Here is a 23,108-nt window from a genome sequence, read left to right as displayed (position 1 = left end):
AACCTGTATTAAATACCTCTGGCAGCGTATCAAAGTACAACTTAAATTTGGAATCAGGGTTGTGCTTCTCCTTCATGCTCCACAACAGTAACATTGTTTCTGCTGACATGCCCTCGATCTTTTCCAAAATGGAATACTGTCACATAATGCAAAATTTTGTTAGCTACTCTTATAAGACTGTCAGTGTTAGGGTGCAAATACCTATACACTCTTCTCAGCTTTTCATGCCGATAAAGCATGAGAATTTGCAGTTGAGAGGTTTCATAAAATAAGTTGAATTATTGTAGATTTTAAAAATGAGGTTTGGATTTTTTCATATTGGATTTCATCTATATCATTGTAACACCTTGAAAATCCAAGACTCATTGTAAAGCCTAACATAGGTGTCATAAAGTCTAAACAGTGTTTCTAAGTCAATTTTTAATGAATATAGGTCTTTTAGGAGGTTTAAGAACCAAAACGTCCAAAATGTTCAGGAAGTTGGTTCAAAGGGATGTTAGTGTGCCTTAGCCTTTTCGACTAACTTTTAGGAGTCGGGAATGTACAAAAATAGGTGGAAAGGTAGCTAATGGGTGTTCAAGTTGTTCCATGGTTAAAAGGCCCGGGTACGACTCCCCAAGGACCAACCAAGGGCCCTTGAGAGGGACCCCTGTAGTTTGATGCAGCACTGCCTGGCAGTGTGCATCAATTGGACAGACGACGGCCCTTGTGTGGATCGACAGGGCGCCATTGCCACCGTCTTCCCACACTTAGGCTGGTGGAGAAGGTCCTTTCACCTGCACAGTCCCTAGAATCATCGACGGAATGCAGTAGTGCAGGTTACATTCCGTGTGAGGATCAATGGGGCGTCGATGCCAATGTCGTCCCACACTTAGAAAATTGGAGAAAAGTCTCACCTGCACCAGTCTCTGACTGAACTTACGGATGTGCATCACGGACCGTCGGTGGACCACCGATCTGTCGATCGAGGTCTCATCGATTGGGTCTGCAAATTCCTGCACGTTTTAAATTAAGTTCATTTAATTAATTAAGTGGTTTAGGTGTTAGTTGGGGATTAAAGAGAGACTAATTAAGTTGATTAAGTCCTACTATAAATACCCTCAACCCTCATTAATCAACACACAACTCTCAAATAAACCCTCTTCCTTCTCTTGTCTTTCTCTGTCTAATTGGAAGACTCCATAGAAGCTTAGCTTGGAAGGTGAACTGGCGGCTGGAAAAGGGTGGATTCTTCATCATATTGTTCGAAAACATTAAGGTATGGGTTCTATTCACCTTTGAGACCCTTTCCTCAAAGGGTTCCTTCAAAAGAGATTTAAAAAAGTTGAGCTTTCTTATGGGTTTCATTCAATTACGAAATTGAAGTTATGGATTGAGTTGTTAATGAATTCTTAGGGTTATATTGAGTACATTAACATGTAATTCGACTTGTTTATGATAATTATTGATGGTTTGGTTTAAATTGAAGAATATGATCCTCTATCCCTAACCCTAGGTAGTAATCTTGACCTATATTGTATTGTAATCATTCAATTAAGTTGGTTGTTGATTTGATTACTATCCTATGGTGTTATTATGATTAAATTAAGATGAATTATAGACCTATCATGCTAGTTCTTGAGATGTGATTTAGGTTATGAATTATAATGTGAAATTAGCCTATGTACCTTGTCTCAAGTTGTGATCTAAAGATGAATTGTGTTATAGATATGCAATTGGCCTTGTTATTCTATTGATTACCACTGTGTGATGATGTTGCGCCCCAAGTCGGGTTGAGTTATGAGTTGATGGTAAGATCTTGATGATAGACTATGAGGAAGACTTGGTAAGTTTTAGAATCTTCTATCTTCACTTCCAATTGTGATTAATTGTTGTTAAGTCATGATATTACATTTGGAGTATGCCTTATATTGGGATTACAGGGTGGTATGATGTTTAATTGAAATGTCTTGACTATGTTGTGAGGTTGATTAAGGTGTATGGTGAAAACTATCAATGTGCCTGAATATATTATAAAATGCTAAAGCGTTAACCTCACTTGTATGAACTGTGATGAAAGGACTAATACAATTCTTATTGAGCTATTGATGATGATGATGATTATACAAGGGATAGATCCTGTGGCCTAAATTAAGTTATGAATGATAATTAAAGGCTTGATGACATTTCAATAAAGGGACTTAGCTTAGCACCGAGTGAACATGACAATGGGAGGTGATTGCTTTCCATAGAGGAAGTGTTACCCTATAGGTCTATAAGTGATGTTGACTCCCCTTTGAGGGATACTCATCCAATGATTCCCATGAGGTGAGGCCCCAATTACTAAATGGTATGTAGAGGGAATACCTATCTCTTACTTCCTTAAACTATGTTGACACCATAGGATACTAGCTAGTGGATCCACCTAGAAAGCTATGTTTATATGAGGTTTTACCTTGGCCGGTAGACCACCTTCCATCGGTGTAAGGTCTTATGACACCGGATTCCACATTAAGCTCATGTGGTCTATGTCGGTTAAAGCGAGTGTTCCCTAAACTAAAATGAAAGAATGAAGTATAGACTAACTAAAGTGATTTGAGGGGTTTGACTTAGCGTAGGTAGGGGTATGGGACTCTACGTATGCCTTGCACTAGTTTGCCTTGATGAGAGCTTTGGGAAGTTAATATTGTGTATATGGATTGTGTTAAATGTAAATGTTTTTATATGATGCTTATGAACATGCAAATGGCCTTAATGGTCTTAATTACTAAAGATGTGAATTTATGAATATATGAGGTTATATTGTGTGGAGCATGATACTAATTATAGTTCTTGTTGGGTGACTTGATTAAGTAGGGTTATGGGGCTTTACTTGGTCATTGCACTTGTTGACTCTATGGGAATATATGATTTGTTACCTTACTTTGCTATTTATGTGATTACTCTTATTCATGCTTGTGATGATATTACTTGGTGATAGAGCATACGATACTATGGGTTCAAGCGTGTTGATATACATTTGACTTCCTTAACTATTGGTTGTGCATAAGTTCTTAAAGGAGTAAAATGGCATGATTTAACTAAAAGCTCCCTTTTTGCATATTTTCCTTGTATATGTGCATAAGATCTTATACTTGGTAAATGTGGAGTACTAACCCCATTTTCTTCCCTTTTCCCCAAACATTTTAGGTTCCGGTCGTTGAAGAGTTCTGGGAGGCGTCATTGTTGAAGGCTTGGATTCTTCCTTTCATCCAAGTAGGGTAGGTCCTCAACTCTCGAGGGCAATGCCATGTTCTAGCTTTGGATTTTGTTATGAGCTTATTGACTCTATCATTCCTTTCCTTGATATTTGAATATTATTCTTTTGTACGACTATACATGGTCTTGTTGAATTGATGTAAGGGCTATGCCCACATAGTGATATTCGTTTAGATGGTATGAGATGAGACAATCATTGAGACTTTATTCCATATTCTTATATATGTGTGTGCAATAAAAGTAGAAGGCTATGTAACCTTCCTATATGAAGGGTCTATGTATACTCTATATGAATATATAGCATGTGTATGTAGAGGTCTATGTAAACCTCCAAGTAGTAATAATACAAGTTTTAAAAAATTTTGCACCTTTCAACCTATGAATGTAATGACATGAAACTAAGAGGCTAGTCTTAGTCCTTAAAAAGGACGACGACGTCGGTTACGTCTAGGGGGTAAATCTGGATGTGACAATCATTTTTCCCAATATGCTTAGGGTTCCCTACTCTATAAACAGGATCCTTCGTACTTTTCTTCTCTATCTATCCTTATCCCTTTTCCCTCTATTTTCTAGTGTTACATCAGTCTTGGCACTTACTAAGAATCTTGTAAATATTGTAGTATCCAATGATTATGTGATTGATTATATTTTACTTTCTTAGGACATGTACACGTTGATATTTAAACCTCAATCGCTTGCGGAAATAATCAAGAAGTGTTGTCTCTCAATATATTCTTCCTTGTTTCATCTCTAACATGGTAACAGAGCTTTTGTGAGTTAGTAGTTATTTGTGCATTTACAGTGATATCAAGAAGAATGTAAATAGCCATCATGCAATTATTCTTCTTTTCGAGCAATTGTCTCGTCCTACTTCAATTTTGTGGATTTTGTGCGTGTGGCGTGTCAACCACATATGATTCGGACTCTGCACATCTTGGTGAGAAAACCCATCAATGGGCAACCCTACGAAGTTGTCATGCGGCAGGATAACCCCAACTTTTTTGGCTAGATTTGTCCACATGCCTGCGTATGCAAGTAATTCTAAAGACTTTCCAGTGAGGTTCCTTCTTCTGTATTGTTCACCTCTTCATCCGAGCTAGTCCATCCCATTTTTGTTACAATCCATCCACCAAAACCCTAGTCTGAGAGGGACAGCTTAGTTATCCGGCGGAGTTGAAGATGAGGACATCCAATTTAATAATAGCAAGATGTAAGAACTGTGTAGCCCCAAAACACAGCTGAAAAAAAATTGAATTAGAAAAGTGTGTGAAGTCTCAGAGAGTTACCCGTTCTTCCTCTCTAGTATCCCATTTATTGAGGGGAACACGGGCAAGATGTTTGATATAATTCCTTGGTGAAAGGCATACCACTATGAAAGGCAAGAATAGAGACAACAAACTGATCTTGTATTTTAGCACAAGTACTCTTAAATAAAGAAACAGCTCAGAACAATCTTTTATTAATAAATTCTAAGTACATCTTGAATAATCATCAATAATACTAATTTAATAATAATATTCTAAGGTTGACCTGACTCTACTAGGACCCCAACGATCATAGTGGTCTAAGAAAAAGATTAATTCTCCACAACTCTCAGCACTACGTGGAAAGTTAGTGCCAGTCTATTGTCAATGAGCTTGGGATAAAATACATTTTTGATGGATTCACCAAATTATATGGCCATTAGATTTGAGTATCATTCTCTAGTAGCTCTGTACGTATTAGAGCCTACACCTCCTCAGATTCTAGTATGTTGATCAATGCAATCATAGTTTCTCAAATAGTGGTTTGTTTAGGTACCCATAGTAGTCAAGTTCACTTCAACCAGAAGAGAATGATGCACCTTCAAGTGATTTGGGAGAATATAAAGTAGGAATTGAAGAACGGGTAAATTTTGAAATCTCGTCAGATTTAAGAATATTTTATTATTTCATCTACACCTTTCAGATTTTTTATTATGTTCAAATCATTGTACATTATATTTCTATCCTCATTATTATAAAAATCACCATCTTAGTTTGATTTATCATATTTTTTAATATAGCCTATTTGTAGAAGTGGTGATGTATTCACCACCTCACACAGACCTCGACTAATTCAGTAGGTAAATGGTCCCCCTCACAAGCACAAGCACCTAAAGGATTTTCTGCCCATACAGGTTTTGAGAGAATCTTTAATTTTATCCTTAACTTTTTATTTAAGACAAAGTTCTAAGTGTCTCCAAAAAGTACATGGTTTTCTACTATAGATATATCCCGTTCATCTATGTTTTGACACACTTAGTACTTTATCATTGATCCCTTGTACTCTCATCTTTCTCTGATGGTTCTCTTATTTCCACACTACTATTCTCTGTTTCTCTCTTCTCGGCTCTAGTGCTATATCAATTTCCCAATACTACCCAATCACTTCTTCAAAGATAAATCATTATTGCACAGAAGAAAGCTTCTTAACTGGTACCACAGGGCAAAATTTTGAACTCAAAGCAAATGGAGAAGTGCCTTCAAAGTATCAAATTGAGAGTCAGTGTGTGGAGACAAGGTTCCTACAAGACTACTAGAACTGAAGTGTCGACTCCAAATGGACTTGCAATTCTCCTATCCAATCGCATGCTCTATTACAGAAAATTAGACATTGTACTTTACAAAACTATGATGACTTCATTTATAGGCACTTCAATCAGCTATAGTTTAAAATTTTGAAGTGTCAAGCTTGCAAAAGCCGACACAGTGAAATCTGATTGTCGAATTGTTTTAGCAAGCCAAGTGGGAAGGCAAGGAGAAAAAGCATAACTGGTTCAATCAACAAATGCCCATAACAATTGACAAAGCATACCATGTAATATTCATGCACAAGATCATCTGAAATGACAATGGATAAAGGGATCTCCAAGGCAATGTCTCCAATTCTCAGATCTTGTCTTGCAATGGCTCCCCTTCCAGCTCCTTCAAAGTCTGCATCACAAGATACACAAATGTGCAAGGAAATGAAAATAGTATTTCTACCTTATTCAATCAATAAGTTAGCCATTGAAGGAGCTTACTAATACAGTTTGTTGGTGAAATAATGACTGGAAATGAACATAGGAAGTGTCAGATCAACCAGTGAAAATTTTCTCCTGCACTGAAGGTAATTGTCCAGCTATCTAGCAAGTCTAGGACAGTAAATTGCTGAAACAGTACCAGTTTATAAGGCCATACGGCTGCAACAATGGGAATTGTCTGATGGTAAAGTTGTTGTGCTATAACTGAAGGATGGTGAGAACTTGGGCAATCAACAAAAGAGAACAAGAACAGAAATTCACTATGCCATTGGCACTGGCAAACTGCAACTTCAAGAGGAAGAGGCTGAGAATTATTCCAGGAATCTCACCATAAAAATTCCCTAGAGAGACACCAAAGGTAAGACCGCATCATAAAGCATTATAGAGGCACAGACTTAATGCATACTTCCCCCCTTGATGTGCATTATTTTCCCATTGACACTCACACACCTTAACAGGTTGGCCTCCCTTTACACACCTTAACTTCAAATTCCGTAGCTAGTACCCCAGCGTTTCACCTTGGACCATGCTGGAACAGCATGTTTGCTTCACTCCGCCAGTCCGCCTTGAAGTTCATTAGTTCCAATCCTTTTTTCTTGGAAAAATACTATTTTCTTCCACAAAACCTTACACTTCAAGATAAATTGACATACATAGGACCTGTACCACCTCTCCAACCATTTTTCAGCAACAGTACAAGCCATCCTCTGAAAAAACACCACGTCTATTCACCATGTAAACCATCCATACTCACCACCAAACACAGCCATCATTTCCACCCAACACCATTCAAGCTAAAAATCACCTTCGTTATAATAGTCCATATACATTTAAAACAGACTCCCAAAGTTACGGGGCGAAAAATCTCTACCAATTTTATCCATCTTTTGACACCTTCACTAAAAATTCTTCACTGACTCACTCTTTTTAACAAACATACAGCATGCATTCCGTTCTAAACAAGCAGCAACCAACAGATTTCCAGTTGAATTCACCATTTTTTTACAGAGTATAAAAAGAATGACACGCGTCCAAAGTTCCACTCACCTGAAATCACTGCAAGACCGCAGATAAAAGTGTAAAACCTATCTAATTCATCTTAGGTCTACAAAGACCCAGCAGATATTACTTATTATTTGAGAAGCCAAGTTATTGCAAAAGTACGGGATTTCATTGTGTAAAGTAGTGCTTTAGTTTTTCACTAGAAGCTCAGCCTAGAGTTGATCAACAGGTTAAACACAAAATGAGTTGATCAGCCGGTAGTGCCCCTCCTGTAATTGACCTGATACCACCTCTCAATCCTCTACCATATTCCTTCACCATCTCTCCACAGCTCAACCAAACAGAACAACAAACGATCGACAGAGAACATTGTAACGACGATGGTAGGTAGAGCAGGCGAAGATGTGAAGGAAAAAAGGAGAAATTTTTTTTTTAGAAGGAAACGATTTATATTTCTATTTCAAAAAAATCAAAACCTGCCACAACATGTTACAGATTCCTAATTACAGATTAAAGAGAGCATAAGAGAAGATCTTCAATCCTATGACAAAAATTACAGTGATCCTAAGATATTCATAACTGATTCTAGATCTTCCATATACTACTGTTTACACCAAAAATGAAACAGCACAAGACATTTCATTTTCATCTTCTGAATAGTGTTTCTCTTGTTCTGATGACGTCTCTCTCCCATCAATCGGTACTAGTTGAAGTAATGAAAAAATCCCCTTTCCTTACAGTCAAGTGGCTTTCAGCTCCTTTGATGAGAAATGCGAAACAAATAAGAAAAAAATACCGACTTCACCAACCCCCAACCCGGCTAAATGGTTTGACGCCTGCATTTAAACTAACTCACCCTATGCTAGTATGCTAGTGTGCGGCTGAGAAAGTATATAGAGGGCAAAGGTTTTCAAAAAGCCATTCTTTCCACGTTGACCACCAAATACAAGCTGGGATGATTTTGCATCTCTCCCTGTGACAAGAGATGTTGGAATAGCTACTCCATATCTTCAGGGTTTGAGTTACTCTCCTTGGCATCACCCAATTCAATTCTTTTTTACTGATGAAAAGGTCCCATAGCTGGTTGGTTATCCTACAGTGAAGAAACAGATGAGTCACAGTCTCAGCCTTTTTCCCACATAGGAAACATCTAGGGCTCAATTGGATACCCCTCTTCATGAGGTTTTCTTGAGTCAAAACAACCTATTTAGCAAGTAGCCAAGTAAAACAAGACACTTTATAGGGAATTTTGCCTTTCCAAATCATTTTCCAGGGCCACCCATTAATTTGGTTATTGAAAGGGTTGAACTTTTTGTAAGCCCCCTTGACACTGAATCTTCCTTGCTTGAGATCCTTCCATTCCAGGCAGTCTTGGACGTTGTTTCCTCCTCTGAATTATTCGAGAGTTCTGTAGAATTCTATTACTCTCTGGATATCCCATTCCATCCTTGGTTTGACCAAACCTCTGCCACAGTAGCCCTCTGTTGTTGGTTGAGGATGAACACATCAGGGAAAAGTGTTTTTAAAGGACCTAGTTCCAGCCAGTTATCTTCCCAAAATAAGACCTTTATACCATTTCCAATTTTGATTTTGCAATTCCCTCTATGTTTTGGCCATAGGTTCCTTATGGTTCTCCAAAGGCTAGTTCCATAAGTGTTGGTCACCATGCTAGTTGACTAATGATCTTCCATTTCATATTTTTCCTGAACCACCTCCTTCCCCAAAGCTTGTTCATTGGAGGCTAGTCTCCAAAGCCATTTCATTAGTAGACATTGTTTTTGAGTCTTCAAGTTTCTGACCACTAGACCTCCAACTTGTTTATTCCCAATCAAGGCTGCCCATTTAACCAGGTGAAATTTTTTTTTTCTCGTTGTTGCCTTCCCATAGAAAGTTCCTTCTTAGAGCATCCAATCTATCAATTACTCCATCAGGGATAGGAAAAAGGGACATCATAAAACTAGGCATAGAGTCCAATACATTATTAATAAGTGTTAGTCTCCCCCCTAGGGAAAGGTATTGGCTCTTCCAATTCACTAATCTTCTTTCACATTTTTCCATCACCCCATTCAAAATACCCAAAGACCTACTGTTTGCTCCAAGAGGCATCCCCAGATAAGTAGTAGGGAGGTCACCAGTTCTTCCGCCAAGGGTCCTAGCCAGAGAGGATAGGTCAGGAACTACATTAATTGGATATAAGAAGCTCTTATTCCAATTAATATGAAGTCCTGATATAGCTTCAAAGAGAATAAAAATCACCCACAGCATCCTGAGTTGTTCTTTGTTGGCATTACAAAATATGAGAGTATCATCTGCGTATTGTGAATGGGTGATCTCCAGTTCACATCCCACTCTGTTTGATATTTTGAATCCCTTTAACCATAGCTTCTCTCGAGCAGTTTTCAGCTATCACTTAGCCTTTCCATTGCAATGATGAATAGAAAAGGTGATAAAGGGTCACCTTGCCTTAGGCCTCTTTGAGCAGAGAAGAAGCCTGTAGGGGAGCCATTGATAAGAATTGAGAATTTGACAGTTTGAATGCAGAAGTTCATCCATCTTAGCCATCTACCACCAAACCCTCTTTTATCAAGAGTTCCCCACAAATATTGCCAATTCAGGTGATCATATGCCTTCTGTATATCCAGCTTGCAAAGAATCCCTGGAGCATTGCTTCTGATTCTAGATCCACACACTCGTTTGCCATGAGGATGGCATCCATTATTTGCCTACCTTTTAATGAAGGCCAATTGTTGAGTGTCCACTAGTTTATGCATCACATTTTTGAGTCTCTCAGTAAGAAGCTTAGAAATGCTCTTGTAAACACTACAGATTCCTTGTTAAACAGTTGGTGGTCTCCATGCCAGCTTTATTGCACCTCGACTTATCAACCCTGCAGCCTGCCCAGCCCACAACCACAGGTTGCTATGGTAATCCTGCCCACCAAGATTGACACAGATGGGCCCACATCAAGTGTTCCAAGTTGTTACTCCCATGCCTCAACCACAAAGCATTTATTTGAAACATGTGCTAATTTGTTTCACTAAACATGTAATGAAAATTGAAAGACATGAATTTATATAATAAAAAACAAAAGAGCAAGTTTGATAGGCATTTAATGTTTTTGCAACAAGTTGAAAGTACAAAGTAGATGGCAAGAGGTTAATACGAGGAGAGTATGGAGAAGAGGTTCTCCGGGGTAGGTGCAAGAAAGGCAGCCAGAAGAGGGAGGTTGCCTTGAAAAACATTCAAATAAGTGAAAATAAGACAGTAGTGAATGTTATTCCATTTTATTTGAAGTAATTTTCTGACAATAAAGACTTGTACAACTCAAACGAAAGAATTGAAATTCACAGAAGTGGTTTAGAAACACCAATTAAATGGCAATCATACAAAAGTCCCACGTAAACAGGGAGGTTATATACACAATGGTAAACTGAAATGCAATTCTATAGTCCTAGATTAGGCTCCAAAGCTTAGCCGAGAAAAAATATAAGTTTCCCCTTTTCCTCAATAGCATTTTCGATCATGCATGCAAAAATAAATACGTTACTTTTGAATTAATGGTGAGATGAGAACTTACAAGATATCTCCAATTGTGACTTCACACCTTGGTCTTCGCCCCACTGTTGTAAACATTTCTCTGCCTCACAGCTAGACCGAGTAACAACTTTGCTCTCCTCTTTACATTTCTTTCCCAATTCAGAAATCAAGTTGACAGCTGCAACTCGTAATTCTTCCAATGTGGTGGTTGAACAATGTTCTCCGTCCAACTTAGCAATGGCTGTAAGAATTGAATTCAAGGCTTCCATCTCATTCCTTGGACTATTAAAGCCTACCATGTCCTTGACATCTTCGCCACCAAAGTAAAGTTCCAGCTAAACCAAAGACAACTTTTATCAGTGCGAAAAATCTCAACAAAATGATACTTGGAGATATCTTGATTTGCATTATGTTAGTGGCACTTTAATGATTTTTCTCCTCCTTTGACAAACTGTGATATATTCAGAAAAGTTTTTTTTTTTTGACAAAGGTAACAACATATTCAGGAAACTTAACTTATAGTAAAACTGCTCTTTTGGCAGATATAAACCGACATAGTAAGGAGGTTGTTAGAAAGCAACTGATTACATAATTTTGCTTCACCAACCATCCATAGGTAAATTATAACAGTTCTATTGACAACTGATTGTCCACATAATTATAGAATTAAAGAGGATTTATGAACTGCTACTCGTGGAAAGCTACTCAAAAAAGTGTTATTAGCATTATTTCATATTTTTTGAGAAGGGTAAGATTTTATAGACAGGCACAAAGTTTATGAAAAAATACACGCAAATCAATTCATTTACATCACTTCAGGAAACTGAACATCTTATCTTTTGTACTTAACATATTCTAGTTATACCAAAAAGCCCAAAAAAAAGATACTTATTTCAATGTATGTACACTCCCACGTTTTCTCTCAGAAGATCCTTGATTCCCTTTTTTTCCAAATCACCCACCACATGCAGGCGGGAATGGTCTCCCAGACTCGTCTTTTCTTCTTCTCAATACCCTTACCAGTCCAAATGTGCAGCAATTGTTTGATAGTCGTAGCCTTCTAGGCATCACCCAGCTAACATAAGTAGTGTTGAAAAACATATTCCAGATTTGAGTTGTGAAGCTACAAGGCAAAAGCAGATGATAAGAATACTTATTCTTGTCGCAGTGTTGTGTAAGAACTGCTTCATATGTGACAGTCCAACAAAATGTACCACTTTGTAAGGTGCCCTGGATCTTATCTGCCTCCAAGCAAACAAGCCGTGATTCTGTTCAATTTTAGTGGTCATTATGAGGACTTACCTTGAATATTATTAGTGCAAATGAACAAACAATCGAGCTTGGATGAGGAGGAACAAAGACAGTTTTGGGAGGATTTTGGATGAGGTAGTGAGGGGTCCCGCACACCGAGAAGCTATTCATAGGAGGTGATTTCAATGGACACATCAGGAATACTTCAAGGGGTTATGTTGATGTTCATGCAGTTTCGGTTTTGGGATAGAAATGAAAGGAGTTTCGCCTTTGGACTTTGCTAATGCTTTTGATTTGGTGATAGCTAATTCGAGTTCCCCGAAGAAGGAAGATCACTGGGTGACTTTTGTAGTACGGTGACAAAGATTTAGATAAATTACTTACTCCTTAGAAAGTGTGAGAGAAGTCTATGTAAGCACTGCAAGGATATCTCGAGTATATTTTTTTTTAGATGAAGTAATTGATTCCATTCATGATATCAAGAAGATGAAAAGAAGTTACACGATAGTGGGCACTAGTATGTTATCTCTAGTACACTATCGTAGAGCAAACAAAACCTAAAAACGTTTTAGAGGAATCTATTGGGGGAAAAAACAACTATATAAATACAAAATACATTTAGCTTTGAACATAGATTGGCTAGTTGAGAGGCCATCAAAACATCTTCTATTTCTTTCATTCAGATAGTCCATAAGATGGCAGTTGGTATCATCTTCCAAATCTTTTTGACGGTGCTGTCAAGTTTTCAGTGGCTCCAGCATTCAAAAACTCCCTGATAGAGTTTGGCATTACCCATCTGAGGCCAAAAAGGGTGAGGACCATGTGCCATAAGTCTGTTGTGGCCAGGCACTGCAGAAACAGATGGCTATGAGGTTCTGCTTCTCAATAACATATGTGGAATCTATTCACAATCCGAATCTTCCTCCATGCAAGGTTGTCCTGTGTAGAACTGGCTTCACGGATCGCTGTCCAGCTAAAGCAAACAACTTTGGGTGGAAGGTGACCTTCCAGACTAGCTTCCAAACCCAGTTGCCAGTGATAGTATTCAGGTTCATCTCTATCTTGTAGGCTGCCTTACTGTGAACTTTCCTTCATCATTATGCCCCATCCTGACTGAGTATCTTACAACTCAACATAAGCTCGTAGCAATGGATTTAGAGATCAAGAGGAAGAGGAAGAGGAAGAATAGGACGTTGTATGACCTATCAACAATCAAGTGCAGTGGCTTGACTACTGTCAAAACCCAGGAGATGGGGGAGAAGTTGATGGCGATGGGGGGCCTTGTATGACTCATACGATGTCTATTTTTCACATAACTCCACAAGTTGACAAAAGACTGGATATGTTGAGAAGTGACTTTCTGTGGCAACACAACCAGGAAAAAAAGGGTGTTCATCTTGTCAACTGGAAAACTCTAACACTAAGAAAACAACAAAGGGGGATTGGCATACAAATCCTTAGGAAGCAAAATCAAAGTTCACTCATGAAGTGGCTCTGGAGATACTCAAATCAAGATCAATCATTATGGAGGAGGGTGATTAAAGAAAAATATGGAAAAGAATACTAGGAAAAGCGAAGTTGTTAACACTGTTTATTGGGTCATGTTTGGAGGACTGTTAGAAATCCTTGGATGATATCAGCATTAATATCAGATTCAATGTTGGGAATGGGCAAGATAGTTCTCTTTCAGGAGATATATGGCTAGGTAATGGCTTACTTAGGATGTTTACATCCTGACTTGCAGCAAAGGGCCAGTATCAATGAGGGTATGGAACAATCAAAGGATGAGACCTGAGTTTCAGAAGACTTTTGAGTGACTGCAAAATGGACAGATTTAGTGCCTTCCTTAACACACTTAATTTTCTTCAATGGGTAGATCGTGGTAATTGAGAGACAGAAGGAGTTTTCACAGTCAAGACAGCATATCACTTAAGGAATCATAACAATAATCTTCAAGTAAACTGGCCCTAGAGACAGCTATGGAAGACAAACATACCATAGAAGGTGGTGTGATTAGTTTGGTTGGCATCAAAGAAGGCTTTTTTGACACGAGACAGACTGCAAAGAAAGAGAATACACCTATGCTCTATCCACCACTTATGATGCTGAAACAAATAGTCACCTCTTCTTGTATTTTAGGGTGACTATTGAACTGTCGAACATATTCTTGCAAGCATTGGTTTGAGTTGGGCAATACCAACAAATACACTAGATGTACTACGTAGAGCAGAAGAAGAGGAACTAGAGCTCAAAAAAATGTTGGAGTCTGATCCCAGGTTGCATATGGTGGACTATCTGGGGGAAAAGGAACTCAAGATGTTTTCAAAACAAAAGCAACCCTATTCAGAATACAAAGCTTAATTGTATTCAACTTTGCATTTCTGGTGTAAAGACAAGTACATATATGACGCAGAGACACTAATATTCCTAGAGTCTCTTTAGTTGCTAGTTAATAATTTCTGCACTTTCGATTTAGCCTTGTAGTTAGGTCTTCACTGGCCCCTTTTGATATTGATTTTACTACAACTTGTTGCTATCTCCAAAAAAAAAAAAACTCTTGAATGAAGAAGGGGGACACGAATATTTTTTTGGGTGATTTAGTGCATCCTGGAGTAGTCAAGATTTTGAGTATTGTAGGGGTATAACGTTTGAGGAGGTTATTCTTTGGATGACAAGGGAAAGGGCGATCGAGCCAGCCAGGTCCAATGAAATTTTTGGAAGAGTGCAGGTAAAGCGGGTATGGAGTGGCAAACTGGGTTGTTTAACATCATTTTTAGGACGTCTAAAATGCCTGAAGAATGGAAGTGGAAATATGATCCTGCTGTACAAGAACAAGGATATTCAGAATTGCAACAACTATAGGGGTATTAAGTTGTTAAGCCACAATATGAAAGTTTGGGAGAGGATAGTAGAGTCATAGAGATGAGGATGAGAAAGGGTGTGTCTATTACCGAGAACCAATTTGGATTCATGTTGAAATGTTCCACTACAAAGCCATACATCTCATCCAGTAAGGAGACTGATGTAGTATAGGGAGAGAAACAAGCACTTACATTTGGTATTCATTGACTTAAAAAACACATACAACAAAGTCTTTAGGGGGTTCTATGGAGATGTTCAAAGTCAAGAGGTACCTGTGTCTTACATTAGGGGGATTAAGGACATGTATCATGGAGCCACGAACCGAGTAAGGATGTCGGAGGAGACGCGGAGCACTTCCCAGTCGTGATGGGGTGCACCAAGGACCAGCCATTAGATTGTTTCTATTTACTTTGGTGATGGATGAAGTAACGCGGCATACCGAAGGAGAGGTGACATGTTGTATGGTATTTGCAAAGGGCATAGTTAAATTGACGAGACACGCAATAGAGATAATAATAGATTATTGGTTTGGAGACTTGACCTTGGAGTCTTAAGGATTCAGGTTGAGAAAGACTAAGATAAAATACGTAGAATACAAGTTTACTAACATAAATCATGTGGGGATGTGAATGTGGGGATTGATACATAAATCGCGTGGCAGATGTGGATGTAGGGACTGATATAGAAATCATCTCCAAGAGAGGGAGTTCCAAATATTTGGGGTCAATAATCCAAGGAAATGAAGAGATTGATAAGAATGTTACACATCATATTAGAGTGAGATGATGAAATGGAGGCTCACATCTAGTGTATTGTGTGTTAAAAATGTGCCATCAAGCCTTAGGTTGTAAGTTTTATGGAGTGGTAGTCAGACCAGCTATGTTACATAGGTCGGAGTGTTGGCGCCTGGTGGGTCCAGAACTTTCACGGCTAGAAGATAAAGTAGCTGAAATGAGGATGTTGAAATAGATGTGTGGGCATACTAGAAAATATAGGACCATGAATAAAGACATCAGGGAAAAGGTGGAGTAGACTTAGTGGCAGACAAGATGAGGCAGTGTTTTGGACAGCGAGAGGCGACAAAAGGCGACAAGGGCCTGCCTCGCCACGCGGCGAGGCGCTCGCCGTTTTGAATCGAGGCGCCAATTAATACCAAAAATTAAAAATATTTAATTGCACATATAATATTCAAAATTTCAATAGCAATTACATATATTACAAATACTATAATAATTACTATAGAAAGAATTAAATTTTTTTTTAAAAAAAAATAATGGACAGCAGTCACAGAATCACAGCACAATGAAAACAGAAGGCATTTTACAGTAATCTGGGACAAAACAGAGAGTGAAGAAAATAGAGGAAAAAAAGAGTAGTGAAGAAAACTTGAAGAAAACAGAACTGAAAGTCTGAAACGAAAATCGAAGAAGAAGAACAGAAAAAAAGAGGTATACCTCAGGTCTTCAGCAGCAGCAACTCGAAGATGATGGAGACCAGGAGAAGAGATTGTGAGGGGAAGAGAGTCGGGGAGAAGAGTGCGCAGCAGCAGATTTCGAAAATATTAAAAAAAAGCCCTAATTTTGACTAATATTGTTAAGTCAAATATTTTTTAAAAATAAAAAAGGCGTCGCCTTTTCTGGCGCCATTAGGTCGCCATGAATCGGCATGGGCCGCCTTTTGCATACCGCCTCGCCTCAGTGGGGAACGAGGAGGCCTCGCCTCGCCTCGTCTCTCGCCAAAGGCGATGAGGCGCTCGCCATTCACAACACTGAGATGAGGGAAGCGAGGCTAAGGTGATTTTGGGCATGCGAAGAGAAGATGCAAAGGTGCCTCAGTGAGGAGGTGTGTGAGAGGTTGGCTATGGTGGGTATAAGGAGAGGCAGATAAAGGCCGAAGAAGTATTAGGAAGAAGTGATTAGACAGGACATGACACACCTACAGCTAACCTCAGACATGACCCGAGATAGGAGGATATGGAGGCCAAGGATTAAAGTAGAAGGTTAGAAGGTAACTGACCGTTGTTTAGTTCCCTATCAATATTGTTGTTATTACTCTCCTACTAGGTTATTCTTCGATTTTAGAGCTAGATGATGTTTCCATTTCTTCAGTTATCATATTATCTGTTGCAACTTGTGTTCTCTTCTAAATTGTTGTTAGTATGGCTCCTTTACTACTGTAATTGTTCTACTAATTTGATTTTTGTTATGCATTACTTGAGGTCGAGGGTCTTTCAAAAACAACCTCTCTATCTTTACAGGGTAGAGGTAAGGCTACATACACACCACCCTCCCAAACCCCATTGTGGCATTACAATGAGTATGTTGTTCTTATTGTAGTTGTGCTTTCTTCTGTACTTTTTGGTAACCACCACTTTCCATAAAGCTCCTTCATTTTGATTGAATAATAGATCTCCAATTCAATTGGTGGAATGCTTTTTTCTCCTTGTTTCCCCTCCAGGAGAAATTCACCCCTTACAGTATCTAGTCTCTTTTCCACCTGTTTTGATGAAGAGAACAGAGACGGCATACATAGGATGTGAGTCTGTAAAACCTCAAGTAGAAAATACATATTACACATTTTGATTTATTTTATCCACTTGTTACCAAATCCCAAAGCCTTCAAAAGGTAAAGTAGAAGCTCCATTTAACATGATCATAAGCCTTCTCTAAGTCTAGTTACAGATGACTCAACTCTTCTTTTGTTTCTGTCTGGTGTCCAAGAGTTCATTAACAATGAAAACATCATCCACGAAATTCCATCATTTGCACAGTTTATCAGTACCCTCCAATGCCAAATGTAGAATCTGACAAACCCATAGTAGCATTCTAGCATTGATGGGGAGTGTACTAACAAAATTCTTCCTTTCCACCCAAATATACCAACTGTTTCAGTCTCTCCCATTTTCCTTCATTTCAAATGACTTGTTTGCAGAAACAAAGAAATAAATCTTCCATCTAAACCCTCGTAAGAATTGTGATGAAGAATTGAATAGATCAGAATAAAAGTAAGGTGAAGTCTAAGCTTAATTTTGCTGGAAAATTACTGAAGTCATTTTGTCCGAGGGAAGACTTTCAACACATTTTCCAAGTCAGAAAGAAAAACAAAAGTGTTATTAGCATTTAAAAGTTACTCAACTAATTCTAGATGTTAGATTTTGAGAAAGGAATACCTCATCTAAGTTTATGATTCTAGCTCTCTCAAGCATCAAAAGTAAAGAAGACTCAACTTCACCAGGACTTGCAGAGCTATGTATGGATGTATGTTTGGCATGAGAACCCATGTCTTCCAGCAGTTTCTGCAGACAAGATTAGATAACACCATGACCAGAGCACATGCGAGAAACATTAAGAACAGAGTTTTTAAGTTTTTCTATGGACTATGTAACAAAGACAAAGGACGTAGTGTAACAACCCAACCGCTCATTTCACGTGTTGGCATCCAATTTATGTTTTAAGCTTTTGCATAAATAGATATTACTATTTGGGACTTGTTGGTAGGGACTAGGGTATGGTTTGGGATCTGAGGGACTCGAGTGTGTTTTGGCACAATTTGGAACTAGAGACAGCTTCAAGTGTGAACCACGATCACAGAGCTTGTCTCACGGCCATGAGGTATTAAACAATCTAGTTTCGCCATTCATATGGTGGGAGATCGTGAACACTGGATTAGGTGTTAAGCAAGACTTCCCTATCGTGGATAACTTGTCACGAGTGCATTGAGCCTGGGCCTGGATAATTTCTGCGATAGCGAGTAGGGTGTCACGATCATGACCAAGCTCCTAGGGTATATAAAGATCAGCCTGGTGGACAGCAGCTATTATATCACCATATTTTACATTCTAAGTTTCGGTAATCAGAGACTGGGATTACCCCCTTTGACTTGGGATAAGTATTTTAATCAGTACCTTAAGTTTATATCATGTTAGTGTGCTAACGTTAACCCTATAACATGGAATTTAATGGCGGAAATTAGGGAATTTGAGCCGAAACACTACAAAAAAAATTAATCGTAGATTTGATAGACTAGAAGTCTCAAATGGAAATCCATGCATAGCTTTGAACTCGTTCGGTTATGCGTAATCTGAATTTCAATTTTAATTTGGGGTTAGACCATGTTGACCCGGGGTTAACTTTTACTTTTATCGACTCTTAGATTATAGACTTAAACTATTAAGCCACACAATGAAGTTTGAGAGAGGGTGGAAGAGATGAGGATGAGCCGATGAGGAGGGATAGGTCTATTTTTGAGAATCAATTTGTAAGCATGTTAGGGCGATCAACTATGCAAGTCATTCATCTTCTAAGGAGATTGTTGAGTAGTATAGGGATAGGAAAAGAGACTTACATATGGGTGTTCATAGAATTAGAAAAGCCATACGACAAAGTCCCGAAGGAGGTTTCTATGGAGATGCTTGGAGTCTAGAGGTGTACTTTGACATATATTAGAGTGATTAGGGATATGTATGATGGAGCCAAAAACTGAGTGAGAACAAGGGGAGGAAACTCGAAACACTTCTAAGTCAAGATGGGGTTGCATCAAGGATGTATTCTTATCTCGTTCTTATTTGCCATGGCGATGAATGAATTGACACGACATGTTAAAGCGAAGCTAACATAGTGTATGCTATTTGCAAATGACATAGTATTGATTAAAGAGACATGCGGTGAAGTTAACGATAAAGTAGAGGTTTTAAGGCGAGCCCAAAAGCCTAAAGGTTTTAGGTTGAGCAAGAGTTAAACACAGTATATGGAGTGAAAGGTCAATGATACATCAAATGTGGCAAATTTTAAAGTGGGAACTGATACACATCATTCCCAAGAAAGGAAGCTTCAAGTATATCAGGTCAATAATCCAAGGAAATCGGAAGATTGACGACGATGTCACACATTGTATTAAAAAAAGGTAGATGAACATAGGCTTGCATCCAATGTTCATATGTGGTAAGAATAAACTTAAAGGTAAGTTCTATAAAGTGGTTATAAGGCCAACTATGTTGTATGGAGCTTAGTTGTGCGGACTCTTCACTTTTGATGCGACACCCGTCAGATTCATCAAAAATACACCACTTTTGGCGATCCAACACGCACCTCGTTGGCATTTTTAAAGAATCCGAGCAACATAAGAATGGAGCAGAGTGTTGGCCGCTCAAGAATTCACATAGGAGATGAATGTAGTAGAGATAAGGATGCTTAGATGAATCTGCACACTAGGAGAGATAAGATTAGGATAAAATTATGTATGGGGTAAGATAGGAGTGGCCCCAATATGCGGAAAGCAAGGTTGAGATGATCGTACATATAAAGAGGAGGAGCAAAGATGCCCCAGTGTACAGAGGTTGGCGGTGATTGTCTAAAGAGCGGTAGAGGTAGAGGTAAACTGAGGAAGAATTGGGAAGAGGTGATAATACATTTAAAATATGATTCTCGATAAGCAAGCATGAAGGTCAAGAATTAGGGTAGAGGGTTAGTATATAGCGGAGTCATTTCTCTCTTTCTTATGAGAGTGAGAGTATGGTTCTAGCTTAGAGCACCTTGTTGGCTCCCTTTTATACTTATCAGTATCATTATTATTATTTATTATTATCGTATATTCAATTGTACAATCATTGTTGTTTCTTTAACTTGGGTTATCTTACTATGTTCGTAGTCAATACTTCTCTTTTATATGATACTTTTTCAACATAGCTTTTACTCTCGTACTTGTCAAACCTATTTTTGAAAATGTTCCTCTTGAGTTGAGGGTCTATAAAATAGCATTTCTATCTCATAAAAGGTAGAAGTAAGGTATGTATACACCCCACCCTCCTCAGATTCCATTTGTAGGATCACACTAAGTATGTTGTTGTTGTTGTAAATTATAGAATTGAATTCAATGGCATTTTTTGACATAACTAATTGTTTTTGAAGTCATTTCGTGCATTCCGAATGCGGTAAAGTTGTTTTGGAAGGTTAAACTTAGCTTGGACTAAGGTAAGTTAAGATTATGACCTCAATTGGATTCTATTCTCAAACTTGGAGTCGCTTATATGCATCAGTTGATGCAAGAATAATATTATCAATGTCATGTACATTAGTTTACATGGTTATATTGCTTGTCACGCACTGTCTATATGTATGTTGAATTGCATATGCAATTCACACTGAATTGTGGGATATGTTAGGGCATGTGGACTCATATTCAGATTATATATCCATCATATATGGGCTATGTTGATACCATATTTAAGTGCATGTTATTATCGTTAAATATATGTGTAGGATTTTCTTAAAAGAATACTTTCATATCATGACCCATGCCACTGCCATGTTAGGATGATCACATTACTAACTAAGTATTTTCCCGTACTAACCCCCCTTCTTCTCTTCCCTACACTTTAAATGCAGATAGGTTCTTAGTACCAGCGAGCCTCTGGGTTGATCATTGTTGATTGTTCAAGTATGGCCTCCACTGGTGATCTAACTGCTTAGTTATGCGGTAGCTGGAAGTTCTTTTACGCTATTCAGTTGATTACTATTTTACACTTATATACTGATGGACACTCGTGATTTAGTATGTAACTAGTCCTGTTTTATTTGAGCTTCCTCATTGCATTTGGATAATTAGTTTCGGGTGATTATGTGATTCTTTCTCTTATTATTAGACTTGCACTCATCTGGTATGTGAATGGTTTTGGATTTTATGGGATTCGATCGACATGGGAATTGTCAGGCGTCTGTTATGAGGCTTTGGGATTTTGGGTCCTGACAGACAACTAGAAGGAATAAAGATAATCAATAATTTGCTTCAAATCCTCAAACCTTCTTTTTCTTGAAGAACCTGTCATTTTCTGGAAGCTCAAGCATCAACGAGATGTCACCGCCAATGTTAGCACCATGAGGCAAGTTCGGGTTCAGTAACTACAAGAAAAAAGAAAAAGGAAGTATTTCAACTGTAATTACACAATATAAATCTATAATTTGACTGTTTTAGCAACTAAAGATAATATACTACATTTACGTTACAGAAAATATAAATCTGTAGTTTTTCAAATTTCCAGATAAAAAGAAGTACAGAAAATGTATTGCATCGAAACATTCAGCCTAAGGTCAAATGAGGGGCGTTCATGGTTCAAAACTTGTTCTAAAATCAATTGATGCATCCAATTTACTTGAAATGGTTATTCGGGATGTATTTCAGTTTTCGATATTTATATAATTATATCTCATGAATCTAATTTAATTTTGGTGCTAAAGGAAGCAAAAGCTGATAGAACTATTACTAACATTGGAGAAAAATATATACACACACATTACTTAAACTTGAATAGTCAAAATTATGTTATGAAATTCTTTCTCACTTTCTGTCTCTGGAAAACCCTATTAGTAAGGATTTGAGTAGATTGAAACAAAATACCTCCATTGAAGCTTTTTTCTTGGTAAATCTTCTCGTTGATGTGGCTGTTTCTATTCTGAAACAGAGAAGCCGAAAGCTTGTGCGTACTGAGCTTTATTTTGTTGGAGGAAGCAAACAAAGATATTCAAAACATGTTTGGGAAGAAAATGGAGGAGAGAAGAAGAAGCAGAGCTGCAGAGGAACAAGAGGTGAAGACACTCGGAACGCTAATTTATCATTAGTCGCATACTAGCTGCGACGTTTTAATTTTATCAATAAATAATAATAATAATAATAATAATAATAATAATAATAATATTATTGTAAAAAAGCTCAGAATATAAGAAGAAAGAGACAAGAAGTATAACATAGATGAGAAAATTTTGTTTATTCAAGTGTATCATATAATGGTGAATGATATCTCTAATTATATTGTTGAGATGTCATAGTCAAAGGTCACCTTGAAATTATACATAATTATCATCAAGGTTCATATCACCTTGAAATCTTATCACATTGAAAACACTAATACAAGAATCCAATTAATTGTTGGAAACACTAATACATGAATCCAATTAATTGTTGGATAACTCTAATGGATCATCCACATATACAATGGATTTACAACACTCCCTTTGGATATCCATAGATTATGTGCCTCGTTAAAACCTTACTAGAAAAAACCCAGTGGGAAAAAGCCTAGTGAAGAAAAAAGAGTACACATATCTCATAATACGCTTTGAATGTTGCCTCGTTTAAAATTTTACCAGGAAAATCCAACTTGGGACAAAACTATAGTTAAGGA

General features: G+C 37.9%; 1 protein-coding gene across 6 annotated transcripts in view; it reads right to left on the bottom strand.

The window, feature by feature from the left end:
* LOC101262759 (ribulose-1,5 bisphosphate carboxylase/oxygenase large subunit N-methyltransferase, chloroplastic) overlaps window positions 1-22,563 on the bottom strand; it is a 30,853-nt gene extending 8,290 nt beyond the window's left edge. The window contains exons 1-7 of one of the 6 annotated variants that reach the window (XM_069293253.1): window positions 22,325-22,551; window positions 21,730-21,828; window positions 18,102-18,227; window positions 11,840-11,942; window positions 10,860-11,154; window positions 6,073-6,191; window positions 4-136 (exon numbers count right to left, since the gene is read on the bottom strand). In XM_069293253.1, coding sequence (XP_069149354.1) covers window positions 4-136; window positions 6,073-6,191; window positions 10,860-11,154; window positions 11,840-11,942; window positions 18,102-18,106 — 655 coding nt within the window. In that variant the 5' untranslated portion in view covers window positions 18,107-18,227; window positions 21,730-21,828; window positions 22,325-22,551. Of the gene's footprint in view, window positions 1-3; window positions 137-6,072; window positions 6,192-10,859; window positions 11,155-11,839; window positions 11,943-12,033; window positions 12,115-18,101; window positions 18,228-21,729; window positions 21,829-22,324 lie in introns of those variants that run through there. The other 5 variants (XM_004231444.4, XM_026029160.2, XM_019212127.3 and 2 more) reach the window with 5 other exon arrangements.
* Window positions 22,564-23,108: the final 545 nt, after the last annotated feature.

This window comes from Solanum lycopersicum, chromosome 2 (assembly GCF_036512215.1).
Source record: "Solanum lycopersicum chromosome 2, SLM_r2.1".
In the NCBI taxonomy this organism is placed as follows: domain Eukaryota; kingdom Viridiplantae; phylum Streptophyta; class Magnoliopsida; order Solanales; family Solanaceae; genus Solanum; species Solanum lycopersicum.
The sequence above is the reverse complement of the archived record's forward strand: the minus strand, read 5'-3'. Positions and strand labels throughout refer to the sequence as shown.